Source organism: Lonchura striata, chromosome 1 (genome assembly GCF_046129695.1).
Source record: "Lonchura striata isolate bLonStr1 chromosome 1, bLonStr1.mat, whole genome shotgun sequence".
Classification (NCBI taxonomy): domain Eukaryota; kingdom Metazoa; phylum Chordata; class Aves; order Passeriformes; family Estrildidae; genus Lonchura; species Lonchura striata.
Genome location: NC_134603.1, coordinates 122,382,126 through 122,405,653, shown reverse-complemented (window position 1 = coordinate 122,405,653; position 23,528 = coordinate 122,382,126). Strand labels below are relative to the sequence as shown.

Below are 23,528 nucleotides of genomic sequence, written 5' to 3'. Positions count from 1 at the left end.
AAGAAATGGAAAACAGCTAAAGCCCTCAAAAACAAACACTCAAACTGTGTAAATAAAAACTACATTGAACCAATCTAGAAGCCAGGAAGCCTTTAAGGAATCTTCCCCAGGAATAAAAACCAGAAAACCTTTAAGATCTCTCTCATGCTTAATGCAAAGTGTACAATTTTGTATTTTTCCTTTGCAATTCATTCTTAATGTCAAATACAGTGTTCTAAGGTCATAATACATAAGGAAATGTGATTTTTCTGAGTTTCTCAAAACTTTTGGAAGCTTTGACTTCTCATCAATGTGCAGGTATCATGGAAGTGGGCACTAAATTTAGTTCTACAGGGAGAGTAAAGTAGAAGATTTTTATCAGAGTTATATGAAGCATACGCTTATAGAAAGCCCAGGAATAGTTTACATCAGAGTTTACTATTTAAAGTTTATTCTAGATGCTAAGTATTTATATCATTAGTAATGGATATATCTAGGCTCTGCCAAATTAGACTAGGGCAGAATCTGTTTACAGTTTCTGTAAAATAGAACTGAGATTTGATTGCATTGTCTTTACTTGGCACTTTTTGCACATAACAAGGCTACTTTTGTGTTATTTAAATTTGCTTCCCCTTTGATGTAGTAATTTCCCCTCTAGTTTAATGGCTTTTATGTTCTTTGCTTGTAACAAGAAAAAGGCCATCCTGTCTTGAAATGGGAGTTTCTTCTAATCTACAGTATATTTCACTTAACTTTATTAATTTACCTTTCAGTGTTGTAGCAACTGAGATTACACAACCTCATACCTGCTGTTACCACAAAAATTACCAACAGTTGCCGGTTGATAATTTCAAAGGCACACACACACAGTCATAACCAGACATGTTCATACTCACTGGTTTTGGATGGAAAATACTCAATTTTCAATTACTGGGATATCTTAAGTAATCATTCTCTGAAGAAATTGCTCTCTTGATTTATCCAGTATATATATATGGGTGGAAAGACAATTTTAAATTAGTTAAGGAAATTCTTTTCTGTCCGCTAAGTCTTAGCAGAATGAGGGGGTTTTCTCTCTTTCAGGTTATTTGCCTCTGTCCCTGCAGATTCTGACAGTGTTGTTACCACCGTATTTCACCAATCATACACAATTCCAAGAGTTGCTGGAGAGACATGATGGCAAGAGAGTGCTAAATTATGGAGGGGAAAATGAAGACATAGCAGACCAGGAGGAGGCAAACACTGGAAAGAGATATAGCAGAAAGAGCAGGAAAAACGACCACGTAGGATACAAGCGAATCCCATTTGACTATTTGAAACATCACACACTGCAAGTAACAATTTACTAAGACAGTCTTGGTGTTCACTGTATTATTGCAGTATTTTCCCAGGTATCAGCCTGGTTTTATGACCTATCTGCCTTTCTCATTTTGCCCTTAACATCCGGTCTTCAAAATGTGTGACACAAAATATTTGGCCAAAGACCAAAAAGCAGTGACACGCCTGTCCCGGTTTTATATCCGTACGTGGCAATTTACAGATTAATGGGATTTAGTGCTAAAGCCTGGTTTAAAGCTAGCTCTTTCTCACACGGAGCGAGCCGTCGTTACAAAATAAAACCTGGAGAAGCCAGCTGGCCCCGGCCGCGCTGCCAGCGCTGCCGCAGGACCCCGCGGGGGAAGCGGGACCCGGCGCCCGGCAGGGACCGCTGCCGCCGCCGCCTCCGCCGCTAGAGGGGACTCGGGGCCTGCTTTCCCGAGGAAAAAACGGGAACCGGCTGCAGGTTCTAGGGAGCCCGGGCTGCATTTTGGCTCCGCGGGAAAAGGGAAGCGGCTGGGAGCGGGTTACAGAGCGGGCAGGCGGTTTGCAGGCTGGTTTGGGACGCGGAGTAGCTGGGTGGGTAAGCCTTAGATTGCCAAAGAAACTTTAATGCGCTGCCTCGCTCTCAAAGTTACTTTGTGTTAGAGACTCCCTGTTACGAAACATGTAAGGCTCTCATAAATCAGCGTCACGGGAAATAGGTTTTAAGCTTCTTACAGATCCCGTGTCAGCAAGACTGTGTGCCACTCGGGCGCCCACCTTCCTTTAGCCTTTCCACACACGTTTTATAAAATTAAATGGAAGCCTTGGCTGGCGATAAAACATTGGAAAAGGGAACGAGAAGGACAGACAACAGGCGGAAACCTCCAAGTGATGCTTTCTCGGCTCTTCTTCTTTCCCACTTGCACACTAAGACACAGGGCTGCGAAAATGGTCGGCCAGACCCTCCAAGCCCCCGCTGGATGCTGGCAGCCGCCCCCCATATGCCTTCAGAGCCCCCGGGCCGGGAGCGCTGTGGGGGGAGGTGGGAGGGAGAACCCAAACTGTGTCCAGGCCGGGGCCCCGAATTCGCTGTGCACCTGGCAGAGCAAAACCTCGTGTTTGTGTCGGCCTGTTTTTGGGGTTTTTTACTGAGAAAAACGGATGTCAGAAGGGAGGAAAAAAAATGAAGAGAAAAAAAGGCGAAGGTGGGAGCTAGTCCGGAGGGAGGGAGAGCCCCGCGGGAGCGGAGGGAAGCCCGGGGGCGCAGGATACGGACAAAGGGCAGCGAGGTGAGCAGCCCTGCCCCAGCCGTAGCGGCGCGGCAGCGGGTTCCGCGGCGGGCGGGGGTCGGCGGAGCGCAGCCCAGCGCGGAGCCCACGCTGCGGTACGGCCGAGGGAGCGCCGGCCCAGGCGCTCAACAGGCGCTGCCGCCCCGCCGGGACGGGGCCGGCACACGGCAGGAGCCGCGCTCGCTGCCAGCCCCGTGCCAGGCGGCGGCGGCGGCCGGGAAGGGGCTTGGCCGGCGCTCGGCGGGGCTGCCGCGCCGCCGGGGCTCGCCCGAGAGGGACCCACCCTGCCCGCTCAGCCGGGGCCGGCAGCCCGGCCGGCAGCGCCGCCGCTTCCTTTGTGTGCGTGAGGGGAGCTGCGGCGGGTCCCCCCGGCGGGCTGTCAGCGCTGCCCGCGAGGAGGCGGGGAAGGGAAGGGACGGGAAGGGAAGGGAGGAGGCGAGGGAAGGCGCTGGCAGGGCGGCTCTCGCGTCCCCGTCACAAGGTAAGCCCTGCTCCCCAGGGCGGAGAGAGGCGCTGGAAGAGCCGCGGGGCCCTTTGCCTGACCTGCCGAGCGGCTTCGCCCAGCCCCGGAGAGCGGCCGGCAGCGCCTCGGCGGGTCGCCGCCGCCTCCTGCTCCCCGGCGGCGCGGGGAGCCGAGCGCGGGCTGCGGCGGCGGCTCGGCGCGGCGCGGCTCCGGCACTTTGCGATGGGCTGGCGGCAGCGGCGGCCGGACAGCAGCGGGGGCCGACGCGGGGCTCGCAGCTAAGGGGCGAGGAGGAGGGACCATGGCCGCATCCAGTAACTCCAGTTTGTCCGGCTCGTCGGTTTCCTCCGGTAAGTTTCTCCAGCGAACGCCGCATTTCTCCCCTCCCTCCATTTTAGCAGGGAGCTACCTGTCTGCAGAGCGCCTCGCCGTCCCGCTCGCCCCGACCGCGCGGCAGGCGCTCCCCCAGCCCCGGCGGGCGCTCCCCGGGGCGGCGGTGCCCCTGCCCGGGGTCGGCTGTCCCTCCGGCGACATCGGAGGGGGAAGCCGGGACGGGGAAAGCGCGGCGGGGCCCGGTTCGCCTCCCAGCCGCCCTGCCGTGCCTTTGTGTGGGGTGAGGGAGAGGGGAGCCCCGCGCCCGGCTCCCTCGCCTGGGGATCAGCATCCCTCCTGGCTCGGGAAGGGGCTCGCCCGCGGCCCCCGCGCCTCCGCGGCCGGTGCGGTACCGGGAGCTCCCGCCGCGGGGCTTGGGGTGAGGAGGGCATTCAGAGACCAAGGCGCATCCTCTGCCGTGGTCCCCGCCGTACAGGACTGGCCCCGTATCGCGCCTCGGCGCGTCGTGGTGCTCTGGGGCGGGCGGGGGTTGCCAGGCGTGCCTGATGGTGGGTGTTGTGGAACACCTCGCGTTTTCGGTACTTCTGCACGACTGGGAACAATTAAATTCCCGACCCAGATTTAAAATGCTCCAGGTGACGGACTGCCCCAGGGTTTCGGGCGCAGGTGTGAGGCGCTTGTGCCTGCTCTGGGTTTGGGGATGCTGGGCGGGAGGCGGTGCGGTGCAGCGCTCTGCCCCGCTCGCGGTGTGGGGCTGGCTGCGCTGCAGACCCGCAGGAGGGCAGAAAAGTTACGGCGCGTCTTTAACCCAGACAGCCTGAAATTGAAAGCAGTGATACAAGAGTACCACTGCCTGCTGCTTAGCTCAAGAGCAGTTACTGTAATATTTAGGTTATGAGAAATTGGCTGAGAGCAGCAACCTGGCATTTCAGTGGGCTGAACGAGTAAATAGAAGCATGAACAACTTAGGGGTTCAAGGGACCTGTGACTCACTGTTTTATTTGAGGTGCCAGACTGAGATTTTTAAGAGCATTTCTTAAACATAGCAATATGTGCTGTGAACAGCAGCTATCAATACAACTCTAGCAAAATATAAATAACTGTAAAGACCAATGAGCAACTACATTTTTTAAAAGACGATGTATGTAACTTACATACATATTCATATTCTATGCCACTGTTCCAGTGTTCAACACTTACAAACAGATACGAAGAAGGAACTAGGTCCTAAAAACATTTTTTTAAACAGGTTTAACAAAAAAAGCCCAACATTGCAAGCCCTTATTGCCCTGGCTTGAAAGCACCTGAGAGAAGTAGGCATGAGAAATTCTGCCTTGTGTTCACATTCACAATGCAAGAGTTGCAAGACCAAAATGAAAATAAGCAAGAATCCAGCCAACTTTATGCCTTATTAGTGAAGGTAGTCATCTGGGCAATGTGGTTTTATTTCATGCATCATTTGTATATTTTTACATCTAAGTTATGTGATAAAACCAGAAACAACTTTAAAAGCCCAGACTGGAACTTCTGACTCTTCCTTGGTGCTTTAACCATTAGGCTGCCAAAGTGTCTCCCCAACTTGGAGAAAGTGTGGAACTCCCTTGATCCATGAATCTCATGGTCTTTCTTGCATATTACTCCAGTGTCTGTGGAAGGATCCTGAATGCATACCTCTGAATCCCCTCTGCCTTTACTAAATCTGGGTCTCAGGATCCTTCTTGTGAATTGAGAGATGTGCATCCCCTGCAGAGTTGGTTCAAATGTCTGAAATGCAGGGAAGAGTGGGAGTTCAGGTACATCCTTGGTGTGAGCAGTTGATGCCATCCAACTCCAGGTGGCCTTCTGCTCATCAGGTAAATCTAGCACCAAAAATAACATCCAGCCAAGGAACTGAGATCTAGGCTTTAGCTGTACATCATTAAAAGATGCACATCAGGAGTTGACATATGACAGTACCCTGCTTTGTACGAAGCCCTTAGCTGTGGCCTACAACGGTTTGTGGTTTGTCTTTTGTTTTGTATTTTTGCAAGCGTGAGCACAGCTGAGCCTTGGCCCATGCCTGGGGCTCTTAGGTGCCACAGCAGTACAACTAATAAATACTGTCAAGTACTCTATAAAGCAACTGAGTGACCTTGAATTTTCTAACTTATGACCTTGGAATTGTTTTTGGTTTTGTTTCAGTTTATTCAATCTATATTTATTCTATGCTTATACTAACCAGCAGTTAAATTTGCTGTAGCATGATAAAGTTGCCAATATTAGCAGACACACCATATCTGAATATGTGCAGCTGTATTCTGGCTGTCTGTGGTTTAACTTCTCAGAACTCAGCAAGTCTTACAGCATTTTGTTTATGAGGTCTAAACAAACAGTCTTACCTTAAAATTTAGTTTGGTAGCATATATATGTATGCTTAACATGCTGATATCAAGATTTCCAAATAGTTTAAGTATTTCTATTCCACAGAAGAAGGGAGTTTATGCTACCACAGTACATTCTACTAATAGAAAAAGGAAGTGAATTTTGAGGTTGATAGTAGAATACCACGCTGCAGAACTCAGCTCTACCACTACTTACTAATGCTGCCAAAGCTCGAGAATGTGTTACTACAAGTGACCATTTGTGATGTAGCATTTCTGTTTCAATTCCTGCCAATTCATGTCAATGACAAAATTAAACAGTTCAAATATATTTATTGTGAGAAAGCTGCCCAAGAACTTTATGGTGTGGATATTCTGCTTGCCCATTTCTGTAAATGTACAAGTGGGATTTATAGTCTTGAACTTGTATCTACATTAAAGGTCAGAATCTGGTTCTGTTCTGGAGTGTTTATTTATAAGCACTACCTGCCCAGTGTCATGGCAGCGTGGTGAGCTGTAGCTGTTGTACAGATGAGGAGCTAACATGCATGGAGAGCTATGACTTCAGCTATCTACTGATGGTAAAGCAAATGTTCATACTTAGGAGGCTGTTGCTCTTTTGATTTCACAGCTGGAGGACCAGTCCCTCCTTCAAAGCTTGTGTCTGTAGCAAAAGCCCCTGTGAGGCTGCTAATTATAGATTCAATAATATTAAGTTCTTGTTACAGGCCCCATCTAACAGAAGCCTATGAAGGACTTCTTTTCAGTAAGCTGGCACTCACTGGTAACAAAATCTACAGGAGAGCCATGGGTATTTGTATTTTATGTCTTCATATATCATTTCTTCAAGCTCTCTGCTTTTGGTAACAGAACTTAAGCTGCCCTGACTACCAGCTGTTGTGTTTGAAGTGGCTGGGGGAGAAAGAAGGGTAATATTCTTAGGGAAGAAGGGGGCATGTTAAGCAATTACATTAAGATTTTGGGGGTTTTTTTGGACCTTAGATAAATCTGCACACGGTATAAGAAGCTGATATTATAATTACTTCCACTGGGAATTCCACTTTACTTTCCTGTAATCTCTTATTTAACTCATACCCAGGTGATCTATTAGCTGTATTCATTGCAAACCCCTAAATTTTGCTCTTCTCCCTAGATGAAGTGCTGATTTAACTGCAAGCAGCATCTTTTCTCTCTCCTATCCTCCGAAGAAAACTGTGCATGTTTTTATGCTTTCCTTCATGCTGCAGTCTCCTTAAAATAGAGATTCCCTTGCCAGTGCCCATCTTAGTATTGACCCTTATTCTCACTCATTATAATCTTTCTTTTTAAAAACTTTTTTGCTGTTACTGAAATTTCTCGGCTTTTTCCTGGCAAACAGTCCACCTCTCCCACTTTGTCACTAGCTGCCTCCAATTTCCTCCACCCAGTAGCCAAATACTGATTATACAGGACTGATGAACTTGAGACTTGACTTTCTGGAAAGTAAATAGAAGCTTGAGTGAAGAGACCTTTGTGGCTGTGCCTGCTTTGCTTCTCAAAGAAGCAAGAAATGCAGTGTGTTTCCCACCTAGGCTCAGCAGTGATATTTCTAGGCACTGTACTTCTTTGTGCAGTTGTGCCATCCAAAGTTAGCTCAATGTGGCCATAAATGCCAGCTGGCTTTTAAAGCTGCCGTTCTGCTTGAGAAGTCTTGTGCCAGATAGGCTCCCTGTGGCAGGTGGATAGGTTAGATAGCTTGGGCTGTCTGTCAGGTAAGGGTCCACACCGCAGGTAAATGCAAATACAAGTCTGATAAATGATAATGTGTAACCAGGCTGCCTTGGACAGCTGGACTCAGACTGTGCCAAAACCTTTGCATGAGCCTGAGCCTATGCTGTGAGAGAGGTAACACAGTGAGAATTCAGGTGAGAACCCAAGGCAAATATGTAAATGTATGTGCCTGTGTACTCAGTATTTTGTTTCTTTTGAGCTTCAAAGACAAGTTTGCAGGTGTTAGGCTGAAGGGATAGCTCAGCACCTTTCTGCTTCCCATCTGAATTGGTGCTTATTCTTGCGCTGTGAGCATTTTGAGTAATACCTGTCAGTACAGCAGGTGATGGAGTTAAAATATATATGCAAGCTTTCTGATACAGGCCGACAATGGCTTGTGCATTTTGGCAGGGCATTTTTACTTTTCAGCTGGGTCCTCTGCTCTAATGAAAGATAGCTGTTTCTTCCCCCAATCCCCTCTTTTTGCAAACTCAAATACTGTATAGAAGACTGCTACAAAGTAAAGTCACTGATTATTGATGGTATTTTTTTTAATTGAAAATGAAATATTCTTCTGTCTTGAAGATCAGAGGAAAAGGCCTTTAAGTATCATTTAAAAACTGATCCTTATTAATTAATAATTAATTTTATGGTTCATAAATGAATACTTTCAATAAATTGAAAGCAGCAAATTGTTGTGTTTTTTAAAATAAATGAGCATGAGTTGTTTAAAGAAAGCATAGTTCTCAACTGTGGGTTTTTACACACCCTCTACTTTTTGGTAAGGATTAAAAATGCTTATCAAGGGAAGAAGAAAAATCTTTGGTGGTTCTAGTGACTTAACAAGGTCAAAATAAAATATTAAAGACTCATGACTCTCTGGGGGTTATGAAGGTGCTATGATGTGAAACAGGCAGATATATTATAAAAATGAAAGTCAACATGGACTGATTTTAATTAAGATGCAAGCAAGTGGGAAGGAATGAAATTACTATTGTAGAGAGATTCAGAGAGATTTTAATTGGGAAAAAGATTACTAAATGAAAATAGATGTTTATTCTTAATGATTTAATAGAAATAGTGTTGTGAAACTGGCACATGAAAGCTATTGAAATCATGCTGTCATTATGTTGATAAGGTGCTGCTTTTGATTTTTAAAGGGACAATAATTTTTTTATATTTCTGTTCCTTCTGCCAAGCTTCTGCTGGCCAGTGTGTTCTTGCTCTAAATTAAAGCTGAAGTCCTTTGTAATCTGATGATTACAAAGAAATCATCATTCTTATTAAAAATAATAGAATTCAAAAAGGAAAAATGTGAGAGTACTCCATTCTCATGTAGTCATTGATTCAGCAGTTAGTTACTGACCATGTAGGCTGTGATTAGTGAGAATAAAATAGCCTGGAAACTGGTATCATGCATGTCTGCTTCACAGCTTAACTTATAAGCACTCATGCTCTGTAAAGCAAAAGTCTTGTCCTTCTTAGGGATCTGCCTGTCTCACAGACATATGTGGAGGATCAGGTGAATAGTCTTTCATGCTGTCATGCTGATGACCTTTTTGGACATCCATTCCATTGGAGTTCTTCCCTCCTGTCTGATGGCTCTACGGAAGCTTACATATGCCAAATTCTGAGATGACTGTAGGCAGGAATATTTTTACATTGGTGAATGTTATAATGAGGTCTCTTGTATCTCCATGCCCATAATGTTTTATGTGTCTGAAATCATAATGATCTGGCTACTGTGGTATATAGGTAAGTCTTAAACCTGGGGTTTTAGACAAAAATATAAAACCTTTTTTCAAAGTTGATTTGTTTATATACATACCTTTGGCTAAAGGGCAGCACTGGCAGGATTAGCCTCACTTACAGCACTGAATGCTGGCAGAAGCTGTTCCCATGCTGGGGAGCCAGTCTGTTGTCACTCATTCTTCTCTTCTACCAAAGGAAGAGATACTGAGGTGATTAAATATTTGGAGAATTCTGTGTTAGGGAATGGCACATTTATATTGCATGAAAAAGCTTTTGTTGCAGGGAATTGTAGCAGGATTTATACAGGAAACTATAAATATGTAATTCTATATATATCACATTTTTACAGGTGTAGTCACAGTTTGTCTAAGAATTATACAGTATCTAGTGTAAATGTATAATTTTAAGTGCTATGAATAATGACCCATTCTTGCTGTCTATTTCTGACCTTTGATTATGAGAATGTAAATTTGAATGTTGCATTTGGAGGTGGTTATTACCAACAATGCATCATGCAGAATTCAGCGATAATTGTTTCATCACCCTGTTTTACTCAGCAATAGTCCAAATCCCAGGGCTGGAGGGTGAGTGTATCTCTGCAGAAGGGAACTGATGTTGCAATAGTGCTCTCATAACATTAACACACTTCAAAGTTTGCCAATGAAACTTGACAGTGCAGGCTGATGTATTTGGTAAGGTAAGGAGAGGTTGAAGAGTTTTTTAAAATTCAGAAGAATACACAAGTATCACATGCTTGCTTCTGGTATTATTGATCAAGGTCATCACAAAATAATCAGTTCAGTAAATAAGATATCTGTTCTGAGGATATCTTTATCAGACAGTCCAATTCCACAGAGACAAGGTGTTTCCAGTGTAGTGCTATTACTGGCAGTGTAGAAAGTACTAGGTGAGGACTTTCTTATCATCAGTAAATCACGTGTCACCTACTGTGACCTGTGTGTCAAGTCACGTTTCTTCTCACAAGCTTGTCATGCAGCTATTCCACTCCTTCCTTCTCTTCTTGTTGGCTGCTTAAACATCACTTCTAGCTTTTAGATAAAGTGGTGTATTTGTGGTGTTACACTTTTTATTTCATCAAGGAACAAAAATGGATTTTAGAAGAGTTGGAGACCTCAGTTTGTAAATGCAGCTCAGTTGTTGAGCAGATGTTTAATTGCTAAAAATCTGTCTTATCTTGACAGATAAATTGGTTCAATGTTTGGCTTTGTGTCTGGCAAGGAAGAAAAATGGCAAGTACATGTCATGTAAAGGCATACAGGGCACAGCCATTGCAAAGGCAGGCAGAAGTTCCCTGGAGAAGTAGTTCTTCTCCAGCAGTGTGCTGTGTGCCAGAGGATGTGTACTGTGGTCAAAAGCAAAAGGAGCCTAAGAGCTCTTTCAGCATTAAGTTTGCCCTCAAAAGTCATGGATATTTGCTGTCATATCTTTTCTGCTGTCTGAAGCTACACTGATTCCACCTTAATTCCCAATAAACTTAAATCAGATTGCCCCAAAGGAAAGAGGAAAGGATGGGGGGATCATGAGAGACCCAGACTCTCAATTTTGTGAGAGACACATAAAATTCTCAATTTTCTGCTTCTCCAAGGCATTGATATGGTTGCTGTTAAAGCCAGTTGAGTGGCACTTTTTGTGTGGCTAAACCCTGCCTTTCTGTGCATGTAGCACCTGTAATATTTTGGCACATTCCGCAGCGCTGTGGCTGCACAGACAGTTCCAGCCCTTATATGTCCCATTTTTAAGCAGTTACAATGTGTGTAAGCACGTAACTTAATAGCAAACCATATCCTCTCCTGGCCAGGTGTGGAGGGTTAGGCACTGCCTAGAACAGAGACATAACTGTTGACCTCTTTGTCATGGAAAATTAGAGATGCTGGTGGCTGACCTGGGCTGTTAGCACATTTAGATAATTTTGCAGGAGAAAGATCCATCTACTGCTGTTAAGCACAAGGATACCTGCCCTGCCTGAAGTCCCTGAGCTGTATGTAAGCTGGGAAGCTGGTGAAATATGTACGCTATAAAGCTGCTGTACTCTTTAACTCTTCCTTATGTATCCACTGATAGTCACTGTGGGAGATAATCTACTGATCTGACCTGTCGTTGCTGTTCTTATCTACAGAGTTACTGCTGCGGAGTCAGCATACCTTTACTTCTAGGTCCTGGGTTCTAAAGCAAACGGCTCCTAAAAGAGAAGAAAAATTGGGGGCGAATTTAAAATACAGAATGCTGATGTTACGTTTTGTAGGTTAAAAACAAAAGAAAAACCTGCACCTGTGTTAAAAGGAGACCTGATAGGAAAATCTTAGTAATCATGTGCTGTATGGAAAAGTATATAAATTTGTCTCAAGCTCCCTTTCTTCCTTTGATTGAAAGGCATTTTCCCTCTTCTCCTTTGCCTTGTGAATACATGAGCCAGCTGGATTTATGATCCAGCTACAGCTGGATCACATTTCATTCCTTCTGATTCCAGTGTTAAGGCTAGCAATTAATGAACTTTCAGGAGCTAGAACAGAATTTTTCATATAAGGTTCATCAAAGCTCCAAGATTTAGGGCTTTACAAAAAAACTGAATGTTGCAATCATTTTTTTGTAATTCACAGAAGTGTAATAAAGCTAAATAAATTATTTGTAGAGGATTTGGTTTGTTGATGAAAAACCCTTTATTGAAGACAAGGTGTTAAGTCCTGACCCTTCAAGCTGCTTGGTCCCTTCTGTTCCCAGTTCATCAAGTTAGTAAATCAGCAGCTACTGGATGGGGTAGCTGTTTTTCTGAGTATTTTTATGCTATTTCCATTAAAGTAGCATCTGCTGTTATGATGGCACAAAATATCATAAGCTATGTGGTAAAACTCCCCTCATCCAAGTACATAGCTTATTACATATTCAATTGATTTATATTATATATATGTATATATAACATGTCAGTTCATTGGTGATGAATTTCCAAGGATTATGTACAAGACTTAAATTATATGTAATCTCTATAAATACCTGCTTCTTGAGCGAGCATACTCTCCATAACTCCTGATCTGTCAGGCAAACCAAGATGATGGACAGCTTTTAGCATCATGATGTGGTTGCTCTCTATTTGTTTTATTTTGTAATCTGAATCATGTGGTTAGAATGTTTCATGTTGACAAATGTATTTACTGAAAGAATATTAAACCCTTTGATGTCTTAACAAAAAATGGATAGACAAATTTCAATTCTAAGCTTCTTCATGCTCCTTCATCTCTAATGTACTGGTGTATGTTGGAAATTTTGCTCAAGTTTAGAGATAACTATAAATAATGAAATAGAGCTGACTGTCATGGATGAAATTTAAGGCTGGAATATATATTAAACCATGGAAATAGTGATTGACAGGCGTGCTTTTTTCTCCTGTTCCATTATGACACTAAAACCAGCATTAAATCAGTAAGCCATTGAGAAATAAAGTTAGCTGGAGGATGGAGGTAAGTAGGTGTTATACTGGTGAGTATTCACAAAGTTATGTAGACAAAAAAGATAGATGTTTTTATTTTGGTTGTACAGAAAGAATCAGGATCTTGAACTCTCTTTACAAAGCACGTTGCTGTATCAGCCCATGTTATTCACCAGGGTGGGAATGTATGTTTTTTTAATGTAGAATTGCTGGTCATTTTGGTACTAGATGAGTACACCTAAGCATGGGAGAGAGAAAGCCTGATATAAAATATTAAATCCTGGGTTCAGGCCTTACCTGGTGCTCCTGAGTAAGCACGTGAACAGATGAGCCCTAAGGCACAGCATTAGTCCCTGGACACAAAAGCTTAGTTTGTAGTCCCTTTTCCTCCAACTGAACCAACAGATAACTGTCAAAGTGAAGAATTATCCTGTGCTGTACACATGTGATGCAATCACATTTATACAATAGGGAGTTTCAGGTTTTTATGGAACTCTCCAAGACCTGCATTTCTATCCACATAGTGCCTGGAGTGACCACTGTCGTGGCTTTCCCTATAGCACTTTGAGTGATTTCTCCTGCAATTTGAAGTAGTATTGTGAATACATGTGGTTTTCTGGGCGTGTTGTTGAGTAGCATGCCTGGCTAGTGCTTTTGCACACTGCTAAGCAGCTGTTTTATTTCCTTTCAGAATTGATGGATTAGTTCCTTCAATAAGTTCCAAGAAAGAAAACCCATGAAACTCTCCTCCCAAATCCATTAAATTGCCTTATACCATTGATGTTTAAAATAAGCCTAAAGAAATGAAGTATAAGTGCAAAACCAGAGTTAAGTGTATTATTTTTAATGATTAATGTAACAGTAAATCTTTAAGCACTGGCAACTTAAGAAATCAACACATAGTGTGTGATTTCCTTTAAGTACTACACAATATGGCAAATGTGTACAAGTTATATATGGGCTTGTTTGCACATGAAAGCTATTTTGAAAAAAGATTGTAAGAGCTATACTGAAAAAAAATATTTTCAGACATGAAAATATTATGGAATAGTTATTCTGGAACAGCTATTCCTGAACATTGTTCAGTTATGTTATAGTAATGTAGATCATTGACTTAAAAGGTGTAGAAATACAGCATTAATTATACTCACTTGTTGAGTAACACTAAGCTTTTCATCTTTCATTTTCCTTTCTGCTGGATATATTCTTGGAAGCTCATTGCTCCTTTTTTCAGAAACAGAATGCATTCCTGGCATAGAAATTAAAACTGAATCTACCATTCATCTACCAATCAAGGATTTTTTTCTCCTTTTATTTAGTTTTGTGTTGTTTAGCCCAGGAGCTGATCACATGATGGTTTAACTATAAAAGGATGAAACAAACATAAAGATTATTAATTTCAGTGTAAAATCTTGCTAAACAAAACAGGTCATTATTAGTTAGAAGCGTTCATAGGCATGTGAGAGGTGCAGTCAGAGATGCAGGTCTACTTTGCTGAATGTTGTTGAACAGGATATTATAATTACTATTGTATCATTTATACTGACAATACATTTATATAGAAATCAGGTGAAAAAGCCACAGAGAAGTTGGTAACTGTATAAATATAGAATAAATTCCTGTTGGGAGAAGAGAACAAAAATCTTGTAATTTGAAAAATGCTAGGAGCATGAGTGTAGTGTGTGTAAACTACAGTCAGAATGGTGAGGAACTGGCACACTCTTGCTAATGACATGTTTCATAATGTGTGTGTATGTTTAAGAAATTAAAAGGAATGAGAATGTTTTAGGAAAATAGCAGAAATTTGCTACCTGCTCCCCATATGCTATTTCTCTTCTAATTCTGTTAACTGAGAAGAAGGAGGTACATTTTCTCTAAAGAGTCACTGCAGAGAACTTTGGCTTGTGGAAAACCTTTTCTGTCTTGTGTTTGTTTTAGATCCTTTGGTCTCTTTTGGTTTGATGAGTGTGTGTCGTCACTTGGTTTTGCAATTGCTTCTTCTTGCTCAGATGTGACAGTAATAAATACACTCACTGAAAAGTGTAATTTAAAATTTATATTATTCACAGTTATTGGCAAGTACTGTAGCCTAAGTGATGAAAATGAGGGAAGTCTGGTTCAGGTTGATTTTTTTAAAAAAGAATTTATTTGACTTATCAATATGCATAATAAGCTTATGAAAATAGACTTTTCAAAAATTAAGTAAGAAAAAACTCAATATAAAATGATTGTAAGTGTAATTGAGTAGTGTAATTTACTTTCACTTTACAGGAAAAGGCTTTCAGCTCCACCTCTTAAGCAGCTTTAGAAAATGACACTCTGATCCTGGCAGTAGTGTATTGATTGAAAGTGTCCAAAGCATCTAGAAAGCATAAGTGTACATAAATTTGTCTGAAAGGGATGTGTTTTATAAAAGGAAACTCCATCACTGTCTAGTGTTTGTAAGAAGTATATTAACTTCAAAAGTACTGGAAATACTATAATATATAATTGAAAGCTTGGTAACAGCAGGATTTCTTTAAAAACTAATTTTTTTCATTACCCTGCAAATACTTAACTAATCTTCACAGCACCTGTTTCACAACTGGGAAGAAATTAGGCAGAAAAATGCAACCACTCAGCTACTATAATGAATAAAATAAAAGTCTAAATAGAAAAAAAATAGAAGATTCATCAGGAAACATTCTTTGTTCATCAGCAAATGAATTGTGGTCCCTCCTCAGACCTCATTGGGAACTTGACCATAAAGGATGTATTTTTCCCCCATTTGTATTGTTTACCTTATGGTTTTGTGTAATAGTGTGTTCGAATTTGTCTTATACATTTTTGGTTCTTTTTAGTAAAGCAGTTTATGACATATTTTGTGTCAGTAAAGTTTAGATAGATTTCTTTTTGTTTACTGCTCCTTTCTCATATGTACTGTCTTCCCCAGATGTAAAGCTTTTCTTTGCTTAGGCTTGGGGTTATATTATGCTTAAAACAGTTAAGTAACTGCAAGAGATGCCAATCACATGGACAGTGTTATCCTGGATTTATGTTCTACCACTTTCTTAGTCTGATGCTGACTTTCCACATCCTTGATGATCAGACTGTTCCAGAGTAAACATTTCAGAACAGATTTATTCACTGCTACGTACTTAAAGAAGTTGGTGCTGCTCATTTCTGGGGCTGTGGAGCACCATTTGGAATAGCAGCTGCTGAGGTAACAATTTGGACATGTCCCCTACCATCCTTGAAAGGAAAAACATCGTGGGCGCACAAAACCCTTCCAAAATATCAACGACGTGCAAGCCTGAAAGCATTTGCATATTTTAGTTTAGCAGATTTTTTCCCACCCTGAATATGTTTATCTTGCTTGCAGATACTGAATCTGTTTGTGAGATGTCAAGCAGGAATGACTTCAGGACTTTTTGTGTATCTAGAGCTCCTATGAGTTAGAGAGCAAGGGCATTTTCTTTCATTTTCTTTCACAACCTGTCAGGTTGTGACAAACTTAAAGAAATATGATCTTATGGGTAAGACTTAGTAGTCAGCTGAGTTTACTGCACCCTGTGATTTATTGGAGCCTGCAGTCCATGTAATGGGAGATGCCAGCTCTCATTTGAGGGAACTCTAGGAAAGAATGAGAAACTCACCTTCAGGCCTGGACTAAATTTCTGAAATGCTGAGAAAAAGAGCTTTGTGTGAGGTTATTGCTTGAAACCAAACCAAATTTTAAGCCAGCTTGTCTTCATCCCATTGCTCCTCCAAAACCAGCCAGACCTCCACCCTTCTGTCTAGTAAACACACCACAGTTTATAATCTGTAATCTGAAGGGACCTTGGGGAGAATCAGCTGGGTCCTTCCATCAGAGAGTCTGCCTGTAAGGGTTCTATGAGAAGTTCTAATAGTTGACCTGTCAGAACAGTTCAGTTCCTGGCAGTGCAAAAGGGAATCAAACCAGATCTGCAACTAAATGTCTGAATCTATAGTGTTGCTGTGGGGTTGTTATATTGTCGGGGGTTTATTTCCTTTGGACAGGTTTAGTAGGAGGAATATAAAAATCAACCTTACAACGATAGAAGTATGAGGAGACTACCTCTAACCCTTTGCAGAACTTTGTCAAAATGTCTTACTCATGGTGGTCCTTGCTCTCCCTTCCCTTGGAAATAGTAGAATAGTATGAGAAGGTAGGTGAGCCAAAAAATTATGAAGGGGGACAAACAAAATTCCTGTAAGATGACATTGTCTCCATTCTGGTTTTTTGTGTTCTGGGTCCCTTCGCAGAATATTAGGCCATGCTGGGCAGCTGGCTGTAGCACAGCAACCAGAACAGCCACTAGAGCTCGTTTGTGTAGGAAGGGCTGCAGCAGTGGCCACAGGCTCAGCCTCAGCTCCACGTCCTCTTTCCACCTGGGCCCACCAGCCAGTGCTTTGTAAGGATAGGAGAAATGCATGGGGTAAACTCCTGCAGGATATTCTGCTGGCACCCAGAAATCTCTGGCTTGGGAACTTCCTGACACAGAAAGCTGGGCTGTGAAGTTTAATACATATTTTTTATTCTTGTATTTGATGTCATGAATTTGGTAAGTTGTTATGCAGACCTGTGTAAACTTTGAACATCCTGTGAGGAAGAGCTCCAGACTTTGAATGTGTTATGCAAAAAGATGCCCTTTTCAGTTGCTTTTGAACTTGTATGGCTAATTTTATTTCATACACTGTATTGCTTTTATTTCAATAAACAGTAAAATTTAATTTTTATACACATATGAAATCTGAAGCAGCATAAAGCCTTTTATCATTATGCCACTGTCACCTCTTGCAGCCTGAAGAGTCAGAGGGTACTTGACCAATCCTTATTTGGAATAGCCTACCTGTCTAGTCATCCACATTTATTACTCTTTTCCTGTCCTCAGGTAATCTTATAAAAATGGACCAGAAATTAAAACAGTCATCATGCAATGAATGCATTTTATATTTATTCTATTGAAGTTAGAATGTGTTCTCAGTTCATTAGTATTTGCTTTCCTTTTTCATTTGTGGTGTTTTCATGCTTTTATGAGATTTGTGTTGACTTGCCTAATATAACATCTTACAATGTGTCTGACAGTACTGTTCTTTTCAATAGTTTCTATCAATTTCAGACTACCTGGGTGTTTTTGGGCTTTGTCTTGGCTCCCTCTATAAAATGGTCATTGTGTAAGCCATTTTGTAGTCCTTCAATTCTGAGACAGTTTTAAAAGAGGCAGTTACTCAAAGCGGTGTTTCACCCATGAGTTTCTTAAGAATGCCTTCGTAGTATCTTCTGATGTGTGCAAATTGTTGCTGTTCATACATTCTGCAGCCTTTTCCACTGAAATCTCCATTTAAAATAGATGATCCAACCAGTACCTCATAAAGAAATGTTCTAACATGTCAGCTTCTCTTGGTTCTGTGTTCTCTGTATACACAGCTCAAAATACTTATTTTCTGCTCTAAGTGCTGCTTTTATCCCTTGATCATCTATTGGCCAGACTGACAGGTTTTCATTCAGATGTGAAAAAATGGTTGTGGTTAGTTCTTGTGTCATCTGACAGTCATTTTGCAAGCTGTCTTTTGACTCAATTGTGGTTTAAGTTTGCTTTCGTTTTGGGTTTATTTTTTAAAAATAATTTAGCAACAGTAGGTTATGAGTCTTCCTACTTCCTTCATTTGGACATGACTCTAGCTTTCAGAAATACATTTGTTTGTTTCTTACAGCCTCTTGTACACTGTTGTTCAACTACGCTGGCTTGCTTTACCACTTTCCCAAATCTTTTTGTGCTACATGGCATGTACTTGCACTCAGCCTCCAGCATGGTATCCCTGTTTACTATATTACCTGGGAAGATTTAATTCTCTTAGCTTCCCCATTTAGGTAGTTTCCCTTTAGCAATATTTAATGTATCCTCCAGGGTGACTTAAAAATCAGATTTTGAAGGTTTTATCAGTCCTGTCAAAATTTCCTTGTATGTGTATCAACACTACCTAGAGTTACAAACCCATTAAAAAAGTCCAGACTGTAAGAACTGAGTGTGACTGTGTAAGCATGTGTGTCTGTTCATCATAGACAGGGAGCAGATAATTGTTCTTGACAAGAGGAATAATTTTAAGTGTAGAATCTAGGCAGTCAAAGCTGGGGTTTGTTTGTTTTTATCAGGCTCTAAACCAGCAGAAACTGTCTCTTCAGATGTGATGCTGCCAGCTCCAGCACCTGTGGCTGCCTGAGGGTCAGCCAAGCTGCCTTTTACCCAGAGTCTGGGCAGGGAGATCTCAATTTTGACATACTGCGGCTTGGAATTTGGATGGAGATGGTTTAGCAAGCCTCGTTGTACAATTAGACAGACAATTTTTGGAACCAAAGTGGGAAAACTTTATTCCAGGAAGAATCTGGAGCACTCTCCTAAAATTGCATGTCTTCGTCACATCTGACTGTGATAAATCCAGCTGAGGAGTCAGTAAGTGTTAGTGAAGAGCCATAATATGTGTGGACTGATGCAGTCCACACAAATTTAGTAAAGTCCTGACACTTAGCTGTGGTATTGTTTTTGATGAGAAAGCTTTTTAGAGAGTCGGAAATGTAGGGGTAATTGGATTGCACCATAAGATAACACTGACACTAAAGCCTGAAAGGAAGAGAAACTGAGAGGGATTAGTGATTTGCAAATATTTTAAAAGAAGGTAAAATAATTTCAAAGATGAAAGAGTGAACAGGAATTCTTCTTTAAACTAGAATGAGTCAGTTTGTTTAAATATAGTAGTAGACTACAGAAACATATACATGCACTCAGAAGCTGCCACATTACCCAGACATTAATCTTGATCTGACCTGTTCCGGGCAAGAAGTGCTTGCTCTGTAAACTTTCTTCTTTAAACTTCAAATGTGAGCTTTCTTTATGATAATATAATTTTTTCCATGCTGACTTTCTGAACCTTCCTCCGTGTGTTTGAAATTTACAGCACTGAGCTTTTCTGAAAGCAAATTTATTTTTAGACCTTGCAAGAGAATAGTTCAGCTGTGTGAGTAATGTGCAGAGACCAAGCAGCCTGGAAATACTCCTCTCTGAGAAGCACTTCTTGGCTGGTCACAGCACCTTTCAGTTTCCCCATGGCACAAAGAGGTATAGGGTGTGTGGTTTCCAGTTGCTTATTTGTAGTTTATTAATACTTTTTAAATATGACTGTAAGTGGTTGGGCTCTATGTTAATTAAGGAAAAGTGGACACTGAAATGTGTTCCTATGAATGGCTGGGGAGGTCTATTCCAGCAGCAGCAGAAATAACACCCCAGAGGCTTCTGTCTGACTGGGATGATGTGTTCTCACCTCTCCCTTTCCTGAGGCATCTCCTTGGGGAATATGTTCCTCCTGAATGCACCTGCTGTGCTCTGTGTAGTTCCCCTCCATCTTAGCCCTTTCTCCCAATTTTCACCTTGATTATGGCAATCCTTTTCCCTTGCTCAGAGTAATCCCTAGCACTGGAGGAGATGTGTGGAGTGGGGTCACAGTGTGAAGATGCAGGAGGCAGCTTGAGCAGGTTGAACATCCTGGTGGTGCCAGAGAGAGGTGTCCCAGCCTGCTGCCTGCTCCTGGTGCCTGCTGCTCCTGCTGCCGTACAGCGCTGGCACTCCTCTTGTCCTTCTGTGAGCTGGCAGCCGGCAGCGCTTGAGAAGCAGGGCTCACAGTGAAAAGCAGAAATCTCATCATGGCCTTTGCTTTTCAATGGTCTCCTCTCCTTAAATATGCTTTTTCTTTCTCTTCATACACTTTACGTGTCACATTGTTAATTTCTAGCAGCTTTGCTTGCAGAGGCTTTCCAAAATGTCCAGGTCTTTCACTTCAGTTCTGCATTTTGCCTCTGACCTTTCCTTCCCTCATTCAGAGCTGTAAAATCTTTTGGTGCCTGTATCACTCCTTTCACGTGACAAATAATATTACCTTTATCAATTGTATATGGATTTTGCTAACTCTTTAGTATCTCAGCCATTTTTAGGTTTTAATAGAACATCTTTGGATATTTTTTTTTTTTCATTTCAGCCTGTATCACTCCTTTCACATGACAAACAATATTACCCTTATCAATTGTACATGGATTTTGCTAACTCTTTAGTATCTCAGCCATTTTTAGCTTTTAATAGAACATCTTTAGATATTTTTTTGAATTTCAGCATGGTTGACCATATTGGGAGCTTTCTGAGAAGAAAAAAAATCCAAACCAACAATATTCTGTATGAAAAACAAAGCAAAAATGGTGCTAAGGAGTGTCTCCTATCAAGTTATGATAAACCATAAAATTACAAAGTTGAGAGTCTAGGTGCACTTTTTCATGGGCTACTGTCAGCATCAATATCAAAATGTAATTATCAGCCGTATGATGTAATGTTATTTTGCAAAACATTAAATCACATAGTTTGTGCTTAGAATATTACCCCATCTCTGAAACATGCAGTTTTTTTATTAGGTGGGTGAGCTGGAACTCAAGAGAGCTATTTAAATGAAATGTGCTGATTAAACAGAGGTGGCAATAGTCCTGTAGCACCAAAGGAATAATAATAAAAAAAAGAAAAGTAGGAGAAAGTGAACTCATGCGTGAACATTTTAGGGTCGTGCTTTTCTATCTGCATGAAAAGACTTGTTTTTTGTTTGTTTTCTTTTTTCCTAAGGATGCAGTCTTTTTTCTATATTTTTTTTTTCCTTGTTCCTTTGAAACAGTAGACTGGAAATGATGATTTTCTGTGACCTATTGTATTAACTTGGGTTACTGCCAAGAAAACTTTTCTGCCTGGAGAAATAGTGCCAATTTTCAGGTTCAATATTTCATACTACCTGGGTGATAAAAATATTGTGAATTTCTATGCAGTTGGCAGTTTGTCTTTCCAATTCAATAAAGCTGTTACTAGAAACTGGTTAATTATTAATCTTTGCAGCATTGCTTTCTTTTTTTAATCCAAACTCTCTCTTGAGCAGCTTTAGATAAATAACATTTACTGGGAGTATATTTTATAATGAGATTTTTTTTTCAGCTACAGTTTTTAAATACTGAATGAATAACTTCTTTCATTTTCATATATGAAATATTTTGCAACTGAGACTTAGATTACTTTAAGAGCAGAGAGATTATCAGACTGTGTCATTTTAGGAAACAGATTTCTCTAACTTGAACACATTTTGCAAATTTCTTTTTTAACCTGTCAGTAACTTGATAAGCTTAAGTTTTCAGATGCATTATGGTCCTAAGTGACATGATAGTAAAATAAAGAACATAAAATCTTTATTCATATGAAACACTTTGGTCCCTTTGAATCTTGAGAAACAACACATTATAAATCAAATAGCTATGTAGGGAATTTCAGAGATGACATAGATATTAGTTTAAACTCTGGGAAAAAATAGTTGGAAAATCATAAAATCTTTTCAACAGGAGTAAATGCTACCTACACTTATGTCTCTAAAATATATTTAGTGGAGTAGAAATGCTTTGGAGAACGGTAAAGTGGGATTGGCTCCATGGTTCAGAATATTAGATCTCTGCAAAAGCTCAGTAACAGATAATGAGGATACGTGAGAAATTCAACCAGGAGTGTAAAGAGAGGCTCATTCTTGCAATGAGCTCCATATGGCTACACATTTCTGCTTTGCAGAAGATCACTTCTATCAGCAGGTCCCCACACAATACATGGATTAGCTGTGTAGAGCTGATTGCATCATCAAAATGAAGTGACAGCATGTCTCAGTTGGTCAGTTAAGGGTTGTGTGATATTCTTGCTCATGGAGATAACGCCTGTGTTTATTTTGTTTCCATTAGCTGATTCAATTGTGTGTTTCATCCAGTTATTCTTACAGTGTTTGTTTATTGTCTGGGATAACACATGCCTAGGCTTTAGTTTGGAATGGAACTGTTTAGTCTTAACAGAATTTCTGAGGAGTTTCTAGTGGACAGCTTGGGGAGTGGGAATTAAAATAAGGAATTCTGTGAATAGTTGAACATCTTAGCTCTCTTTATCCCGAGTTCTCTGAGCTACCCACTACCATCACACCTGACCCCAGTTAGATGCTGTGTGACACCCCAGTTGTAATGCTCCAGGCATTGTCCCTATCTGCCTTCCCCTCACATATGCTCTTATTTTCCCCTGTCTCCACCTCCCTGCTGCCCTCCCTGATTTCTTCCACCTCCTCCTACTTCTTGAAGTACCTTCTGTATTTTTGTGCTTGGTTGGCCGAAGGTCACCCTGTCCTTTTGTTAGTCTCTAGCTGTACCTGCACTTACTCGACAGGAAATGTGTGCAACCCATCAGGGGTTGTCTGTCTCCAGAATGACATCCTCAGTGGGGTTCTGCCCTCTAACACTATCAGTGGTGTTTAAGTGTTTGAGTTTTCCCTGTCTTTTGCATCTCACAGCCACGTAGACCTACAGGAATATTGTGTCTTTACAATTTTTCGCTCTCTTAGATGAAATACTAATTGGGCAATGAATTACAGTAAGTTTTGTTGCCCATGGGAAAAACAGGGGCTGTCATTTTGGAACTAAGTCAAACTCAACTTTCTAGAAATGTGAAAGCTGATTTGCTGTGACTGATTTTGTGATATGAGTGACTGGATGTGATCCCTTTCAGTCTGATGAGTTACATACAGGGGAAAAATGAATGTTAGAGTTTGAAGTATGCCTGTGAATGAAACAATATCAGTATTAATAAACTTTACGGTAATTAAAACACTGATAAACTTCAACTTCCTGTCATTTCAAGTGAGAATTTTTCCCTTTCATCTTCAAACTTACATTAACAATAATAAGTAATTATATTTTTAGACAGATCTAAATATAAGGATCCATAATTCAAAATAACTTTGTTATATCTGTTTGAGAA

General features: G+C 41.3%; 1 protein-coding gene across 1 annotated transcript in view; it reads left to right on the top strand.

The window, feature by feature from the left end:
• Positions 1–3,201: 3,201 nt before the first annotated feature.
• Positions 3,202–23,528, top strand: part of CHN2 (chimerin 2) — a 158,384-nt gene continuing 138,057 nt past the window's right edge. Inside the window, exon 1 of the mRNA XM_021538178.3 lies at positions 3,202–3,383. Within this exon, the coding sequence (XP_021393853.1) occupies positions 3,335–3,383 (49 nt within the window). The 5' untranslated portion in view covers positions 3,202–3,334. The remainder of the gene's footprint in view (positions 3,384–23,528) is intronic.